The sequence below is a fragment of the Humulus lupulus genome, chromosome 7 (assembly GCF_963169125.1).
Source record: "Humulus lupulus chromosome 7, drHumLupu1.1, whole genome shotgun sequence".
NCBI classification, from domain to species: Eukaryota; Viridiplantae; Streptophyta; class Magnoliopsida; order Rosales; family Cannabaceae; genus Humulus; species Humulus lupulus.
In genome coordinates this window covers 96,128,417-96,137,410 of record NC_084799.1, presented here as the reverse complement: position 1 = coordinate 96,137,410, position 8,994 = coordinate 96,128,417, and the positions used below count along the sequence as shown (strand labels likewise).

The 8,994-nt window shown below is 28.6% G+C and overlaps 1 protein-coding gene across 1 annotated transcript; it reads left to right on the top strand.

The window, feature by feature from the left end:
• The first annotated feature begins 498 nt into the window (after positions 1–498).
• Positions 499–3,004, top strand: LOC133788476 (laccase-17-like). The gene is made up of 6 exons (XM_062225970.1): positions 499–707; positions 785–936; positions 1,044–1,288; positions 1,381–1,509; positions 1,624–2,586; positions 2,681–3,004. Exons 1-6 carry the CDS (start codon positions 588–590, stop codon positions 2,809–2,811), a joined length of 1,740 nt encoding a protein of 579 aa, XP_062081954.1. The 5' UTR covers positions 499–587; the 3' UTR covers positions 2,812–3,004.
• Positions 3,005–8,994: the final 5,990 nt, after the last annotated feature.

Here is an 8,994-nt window from a genome sequence, read left to right as displayed (position 1 = left end):
GGAAGAAAAAAAATAATTAATTGTCTTATAAGATATATATAACCTAATTAAAGTACGTATAACTAGCTAGAGCTAGCTAGCATGCAAAGCGAATAGCGATGTTGAATCATGAATAATAGTTTTTTGATAACTATATAAGTGCACGGGTCGCAGTCCCATACCTATAAAAGTATGTTCATGAAGCTATGGGATATCATAAAAAATTAAATATATAATTTTTTAGAAGGATGTGGCTTCGACTTGAAAAAAAAGGAGGTGAGGAAAAGGTTTCGGATGTTTTGATTGGTTGATAATTAGGCACTGAAGTTGATAGGTTGATCGAAATGTACTGTTTCATGAATTAAATTATAATATAGATAGGATCATCAGTTGTTTGAACAACTTTAGAGTGGTGTCAAAGACAATCAAATTAATTATTATTTATTTATTAGTTCTTATACATACGTACCATGCCTAAAAGCTTTTGATCAACAACAGCACACATTCAAGGAGAGTATATAACTAGCTACCATTTTCGAGTTCATTACAAGTCCTACTATCTATGTATAGTGTTTCTTGACAAAAAAGATAGATACATATATAGCAAAATGGGTGTTCATGATGTTCTTCCCTCCGTGGCATTTCTGATCAGAGTCTTCTTTTTCATTTCCATGCTTGCCATTATTCCTCAACATGCATCTGCAATAACAAGGCACTATAAGTTCGATGTATGTCTCAAAAATTTGTACTAATTTTTGGTACTTTTATTTCTTATATTAAGACCTCTGACTGTTCTTTCTTACAGATTAAATTGCAAAATGTGACAAGACTTTGCCACACAAAGAGCATTGTATCAGTAAATGGACAGTTTCCTGGTCCTCGTATTGTAGCAAGAGAGGGTGATCGTCTACTTATTAAAGTGGTCAACCATGTCCAAAACAACATCTCCATTCACTGGTAATTGAAAATTTTCACGTATATGTATAGGATTATAGAGCATTATTTTCTCAATATTAATACTAATAAAACATACATCAATTACTTGATCTATTTCTTTTTAATAGGCATGGTATTAGGCAGCTTCGAACGGGTTGGGCTGATGGGCCTGCATATGTGACCCAGTGCCCAATACAAACAGGCCAGAGCTATGTGTACAATTACACCATTGTAGGCCAGAGAGGCACACTTTTCTGGCATGCCCACATATCATGGCTAAGAGCTACTCTTTATGGTCCAATAATCATTCTTCCAAAGCGTGGTATTCCTTACCCGTTTCCTAAACCCCACAGAGAAGTTCCCATTATCTTTGGTAATTGACCATTACACTTAAGTAATCACAAATGTTCTCTCCTTCGATGAATCTTCTAACAGAAAATTACAATATGCATGAATTTTGTACAGGAGAGTGGTGGAATGCTGATCCAGAGGCAGTCATAACCCAAGCTATACAAACTGGTGGAGGCCCAAATGTCTCGGATGCCTATACCATTAATGGGCTTCCAGGCCCATTGTATAATTGCTCCGCTAAAGGTAAGTTATTACTTGTTACTCTATGCATCCATCTTTTGTAACCATAAATTTTAAACTCAAAAGGACGTGAAGAGGTAGTTGACTTGTATATATACTTGGATGTTTGTATTGTAGATACATTCAAGTTGAAGGTGAAGCCGGGAAAGACTTATCTTCTCCGTCTGATTAACGCTGCACTTAATGATGAACTGTTTTTCAGCATTGCAAACCACACTGTAAAAGTGGTTGATGTTGATGCTGTTTATGTTAAACCTTTTGAAACCAATACCATTCTCATAGCTCCTGGGCAAACCACTAATCTACTTTTAAGCACCAAATCTCATTTCCCAAATGCCAAATTCCTCATGCTAGCTAGGCCATATGTCACAGGTCTTGGCACCTTTGACAACTCTAGTGTCGCAGGAATTCTTGAATATGAAAGTTCACACTCCACCAACCCAATGAAGAAACTTCAACTCCTCAAACCAGTGTTGCCTGCTCTAAACGACACTTCATTTGCAACCAAATTTGCCAACAAACTCCGTAGCTTGGCCAGTCCTCAATTCCCAGCTAATGTTCCTCAAAAGGTTGACAAACATTTTTTCTTCACAGTTGGGTTTGGAACAAATCCATGCCAAGGTAACAAAACATGTCAAGGGCCTAACGGGACAATGTTTGCAGCCTCAATTAACAATGTTTCTTTTGTACTCCCAAACAATACTGCCCTCCTGCAAGCCCATTTTTCTGGTCAATCAAAAAGGGTTTACAGTCCTTACTTCCCAAGTAGCCCTATCATTCCATTTAATTATACAGGAAATCCACCAAACAACACAATGGTGGGAAATGGAACAAAGGTAGTGGTTCTTCCATTCAACACAAGTGTGGAGTTAGTGATGCAAGATACAAGCATCCTTGGTGCTGAAAGCCATCCTCTCCATCTCCATGGATTTAACTTCTTTGTGGTTGGACAAGGCTTTGGCAATTTCAATCCAAATAAGGACCCTGCAAACTTCAATCTAGTTGACCCTGTAGAAAGAAACACTGTTGGTGTTCCTTCTGGGGGATGGGTTGCTATAAGATTTTTAGCAGATAATCCAGGTCTCGATTTTAATGTCATGCTTGGGATGTAGCTATGTTGTTAATTATTATTCTCTACAGTTTAATGATTTTAACATTTTGTACATGTTGGCAGGTGTGTGGTTTATGCATTGTCACTTGGAGATCCACACAAATTGGGGATTGAAGATGGCTTGGGTGGTCTTAGATGGCAAGTTACCCAATCAGAAGTTGTTTCCCCCACCGGCAGATCTTCCCAAATGTTGATTTCTATATGACTTACGCTAGAAGAGTTTTCTGACTTGAAGCTATTTCGAATAACTTAATTTTTAATTGTGCTATTTAATTTGTTATTTTTATTTTATCCGGCTTTGTAATGGAAGATTCTACTACTTCAATAATGTTAATCACGAGTTGAGATTTGAGGAGAAGAAAATAAAAGATAATAACTTTTTTTTAATGGTATATTGAAATAATTAACGAAAAATGTTCATAATATTATTAGATGTCAACTATTTATTAGTTTTGTTTGATTTACCACAAATATTGTATGCAAATATTTTTGTCTGATTAAAGTATTATATTTTAACAGCATAGAAATTATGAGAAACACTTTCCAATTTAATTTGTTGTGGCAGACTTAGTTTTATTAGTTAGCACACCCCACCTGATCAGAATTATATTTTTTGTCAACAATTCGTGTCTAACATTGTCTGTCCAGCATACTGCAAAATAGAATAATTGTCCATACAGTATAATTCTCTTATAGGGTCTTCAATTTAAGCTTTATTGGTGGGCTCTTCATTGTTTTTGACTCGTGAACAATTTTCAACGCGATTTTTTTTTATGACCATGTATATTGTAGTTGTTTAGAGCATCCTGCAAATTTTTAGAAAATTTTGAATAGTTTACAATACTGAAAACTAGGTTCAAACATGTTGTTTTCCACGTACATAAAAAAATTTAGTCACGCATGCAACATGTTTGAACCTAGTTTTCGGTACTGTAAACTATCAAGAATTTTCTAAAAATCGCGTCGATACTCTAAATAGCTACAATACACACAGTCATAAAAAAAATCGTGTCGAAAACTGTTCAAAAGTCGAAAACACTGAGAGCCCCACCGGTAGAACTTAAAGTGAAGCATCTATTGAAGAATTGTTCGTATAGGACAATATATAGGTAAAGGAAATTTTTTGTTTGAATAGTTTTATTTTGTTAGCTTTAAGGGAATACTCCTTTAAAACTAGTTAAGAATATATATTTAGTAATTATATTAATATAAATTCAAATTTATAAAATATTATTATTATAATAATATATAATACAAGATTAAATATTTAATAATTATATTAATATAAATTTAAATGTTATAAAATATTATTATGATAATAATATATAATTTTATTTTATTTTTGTAATTATATTAATATGAATTCAAATAATATAAAATATGATTATTATAATAATATTTAATACAAGACTAGGTATTTAATACTTATACTAATATAAATTTAAGTATTATAAAATATTATTTTAATAATAATATACAATACACAATCTTAATTTTTATTAAAAAAATATTATTATTTATATTTAAAAGGAAAACATGTTATTTTTTTATTTGATCTAACTTATATAAATATATTTTATATCAAGAATAAATAAACTTATTCTCCAATTATTAAGGTGTAATTTGAATAATATCATGAATGTTTTGTACCTTAAATATGGTAGTTTGTAATCTAAAAAATTATAATATTATATATATATATATTTTAAATCATTAAAAGTAGTTTGGTTTAATTTTTCTTTTAATATATATATATGTGGTTCTTTTATATATAATATTGTTTATTTATTTGAAATTTATATAACAATCATACAAATTTAATAAAAGTATTTAATTAATTCCATTAATAAAACTAAGCTAATGTGTATTTCACATTGTATCTAGTATATATATATATATGTGTGTGTGTGTTGTGATTAGTTCAATCATACAAAATAATAGATTTAACCGAGACAACAAAATAGAAATATTGAAATAGAAAACTTAGTTGTATTGTACATGAAGAACAACACAAGATTATGTGGTTCAACACTCTTTGAGAGTGTCTACATCTACGGGGTAACAAGCACAAGACATTTTTCTTTATTACTCAATCTTTAATGTTAAAACCAGCAAGAACTTTAATAAACTGAGTTATTGAAATTTAAAGTTTGAACGATACTAAAAATCTTGAATAAACTCTTAAAGAGAAAAATTGTGTACTGAAATCTAAAACTAAAGAGAAATCATCTTAACACGGGACCGTTTGATACGAGGAGTTCACAGTTTTCATATTACTGGGAAAGTTGAAGAGGGTAATCTGATAGTCTGGAAACTTACATCATTGTGTTTGGTTGTGCACTGTAATCTTATCTATGATTCATGGAAATATCACTTTCTGTGTTTGGTTGTGCATATGAATCTGTTAAGTTTTCATATTTTCATAAAATTAATATAATAATATATTTTATCAAAATAATTTATAAACAATTTTACTCATGAAATATTTTTTAACAAAATTAAAAAAAATACATCTATTAAATACTAGAATCAAGTATAATTTTTAAAATTACAAAAATACCCTTATTTTATTTTTAATAATATTTCATTTGTTATTTTAAACTAAAGTAATAATATAAAAGCTTTATAAATCAATTTCTTTAAATAAACAAATATTATTTATCATTTTATAGTTTGATATATGTATATTTGTTTTTATATTATAAGCTTCAAAAATAAAATAAGTTATTAACTAAAAAAATATTTGTTTAAGATTTTTTTTTAAAATAATAATAATAATTTTGAAGTGGTTCACATTCTTAGGTATTTGAAAACTACTTGTCAGATGGGTTTCACTTGAACTTAGAATCAAGAAAAGTTAAAACTCCTGGAGTACAGATTCTCAGATTAGAAAAACTCAAACACAGTACCAAACACGAGAAAGTGTTCAGATTCTCATTCCCGTGTCCAGATTCCTGCATACCAAACGACCCCTAAATGTCTAAGACAGAGTAATTTATAGTGTACACGTGAACAACCCCATTTACCAACTTAATTGGCATTTAAAGCAATGAACCAATAAGAATTTGCCAACTATGCTATGTCTCAATCACTCACAACAATATATATATTTTCTAACAAATAGAATATTGACACATCATTTATAGTTTGGTTTTATTTAAATTTTACTTAATGTAACATCAAGTAAACATTGTCAAAAAATTCATATAATTTTAAAAATAGGGAAATTAGTAGTTAAAGTATCCAAGTTTTTTAAAAAACTTGTAAATTAGTATACAATATTTTTTTTTGGGAAAAATACTCATGTTCAATTTCATTTTGTAGGTTAATTAAGTACTGACTTACTAGACATGTGGCATCTCACAATTGGCCAATATTTAAAAAAAATAAAGTTTAATTTGATTTAAAATAAAAAATCATTTATTTAGCAAAAAAATATTTAAAAAAAAAACAGATTTGAACCAATCGAAAAAAAAATGATTCAGAATGATTCAAGCTGATTTTTTAATATGATTAAATGAAAATAAAATTAAGAAAAGATAAAATTAATGTTTCTTTATCAGATCTGGGCTGGGTATTCTACCTTGTTCATCAAAATATAAAATCTGGGTGTTTTTTTTATGCAAAAATTTATGTTCTTCCTTCTTTATCAAACAAAACTCTAAACTTACAAGACAAAATCAATACAGATTTAACTAACGAGGATCTTTTCCTATGAAAATCAATTCCTCATTTAACCCAAACACAATAAAATTAGATCAAAACCAAACCCAATATAAAAACAAACAAAAAACAAATCAAAAACTTGTACAAAAACAACAAATCACATATCAAGAACCCAACCCAGATCCGACAGAGGTTAGGCCACCATGAACGTCAGAACGTCGTTTCCGCTGTGTTACTCCTCCCCGATGACCACCGTGAGAGCATCCCACCATCGCCTAGGCCGAGATCCAAAAACTATGAAGTCGTCCACCCAAATTCGTCGTGGTCGCCGACTACCTAGATCCACAACTCCAAGGTTGTCCGACGATGCAAGAATGGATGGAAGAAGAAGAGTTATTTGGGTTCAAGCATCGGGAAGATGAGGGAAGAAGAGTTTAATTAAAATTTATGTTTTTTATTTTTATTTTTACAATCTCATTTATTTCTTTTCATTTCTATATATCTCATTTAGCAAAATTATAGTTTTATTAGTTTAATCATTTCATTTTTACGGTTTTTTCTATCAATTAAACAATGTCTCTCTCACGTGTTTTTTCTAATAGACACACATATAAATATATTTACTAAAATGTTTGTAAATTGGCAACACCAACAACACTTAATTCTTTGGTAAATTTGAATATCCAATTTTCTTATTATACTATTAAAAGATAATAATAGAAGAATTAATATATCATCAAACACTTCAAATACATCCACTAGTTGCAATAATATTAGAGTGAACAATCTAAACTTGGCTTGTCAATGAGAAGATTGCTTATTTGTGCTACTATTGCTCTCTTAGCTAATCACGTGACAACTACAAAAGACAATGTGCTTCTACTTGAGAGACAAATGGTGTATTATTGATGTTTTTTTTTTTAAGTCTAATTCTTTTTATGATTTTTCAAAAATTTAATGTATTTCTTTGATAATTTCTAAATTATTATAAAAAAACAACTTAATTAATTTGTCAATTTGGATAAACAACCAAATTAACCTTAAAAAATATTTAACAACCTATAAAGTATTCCATAAAACTTATAAGCAGTCCATAAAACAACTAAAACTCCTTAAGAAACTCATAAAACTCTTATAACAACTTGTTAAGCAATCCATGAAACTCCTTAACCAACTCAATAAATATGTTAAGCAACTTATAAAATTGCATAAGAAACACGTAAAATTCCTTAAGAAATCATAAAACTCTTTAAGTAACATGTTAAACAGCTTATAAAACTCCTTAAGCAACTTGTTAAGCAACCAATAAATCAACATGTTAAGCAACTTATAAAACTACATAAACAATCCATAAAACTCTTCAAACAACTCATTAAGCAACCAATAAAGCAACATATTGAGCAATTTATAAAATTACTTAAACAACCTATAAAGCAACCTGTAAAACTCCTTAACCAATCTATAAAACTCCTTAAGCAACTTGTTGTTAAGCAACTCATAAGGCAACATGTTAAACAACTTATAAAATTACATAAGCAACTCATACAACTCTTTAAGCAACTCGTTAAGCAACCTATAAAGTAACTCGTAAAACTCTAAAGAATGTATAGAACTCCTTAAGCAACATGTTAAACAACTTATAAAACTTGTTAAGCAAGCCATAAAATAACTTGTGCTAAACAATCCATAAAGCAACATTTTAAGCAACTTATAAAACTAATTAAGCAACTCATAAAACTATTTAAGTAACTCGTTAAGCAACCCATAAAACTTTCCTGTTTTATTCTCTCAAAACAAAGTTTTTTAAAAATAAAATAATAATGGAAGTTGTTTTTTGTAATGAAGTGATGAGTTGCTACTTTTTTTCTACATATAGTATTTGTTTATACGCTTTTACAAGTACCGCATATAAATAATTCAAAATATATATATAAAGAAAGACAAAAATAGATGAATTTGGTATATGTAGTTGAATGGTTAACAAATGCAGTATAATTCATAAAGTACAATACAACCTAGCTTTTAATATTTTGTATATATGTATATATATATATGACTAAAATAGTGTATGGTGTATACGACAATCAACTTTGCTTGGACTTGAGAATTAATGAAAAAAATATAATTTGAGATTAATATATATATATCCTATATAGTAATTAATTCATAAGTGAGAAAATAGATAATAGCAAAATGGTTTTCTAAGCTAAGTCGTAATCTTGAATTTTTTTTTTAAATATATATATATATTATTGAAAAAAAGTTTAAATTACCGTATAAATGAAAGAAAAAAACTTAGTTATAGAAATATTAATGAAAAAACCCCTATTTTTTAATTTGAAATGTATTTTAAAATATACTTTTCTATTATTAATTTAAATTTTTTTTTAAATTATGAGCTGGACAAATAAGTCTAGTGAGTCATCACTTAATAAACCTAATGGACTAAGTACAAACGAAAACGAAGACAAATGTCACTCGACATTAGTATTTTTTTCACAAAAAAAAAAAAGATTAAGTATTAATTCATAAGTTTTTCAAAAAAATTGGTACTTTTACCACTAATTTCACTTAAAAATAATATCAAAAGAAATTAAAAATGTTCTAAATCTATTGTATAATATTTTAATTTGGTGTATATAATGAGAACAATTGTAAAAAAATTTTTTTTTAATAAAAGTTGATATTTTAATCTTTCTTTTTTGCTAGTG

Bases quoted from the DNA above. Each gene is read 5' to 3' on its own strand.
- LOC133788476 (XM_062225970.1), top strand. From the start codon at position 588: ATGGGTGTTCATGATGTTCTTCCCTCCGTGGCATTTCTGATCAGAGTC. The intron at 937-1,043 runs GTAATTGAAAAT...TCTTTTTAATAG, and splicing joins AACAACATCTCCATTCACTG to GCATGGTATTAGGCAGCTTC. The intron at 1,289-1,380 runs GTAATTGACCAT...AATTTTGTACAG, and splicing joins AGAAGTTCCCATTATCTTTG to GAGAGTGGTGGAATGCTGAT.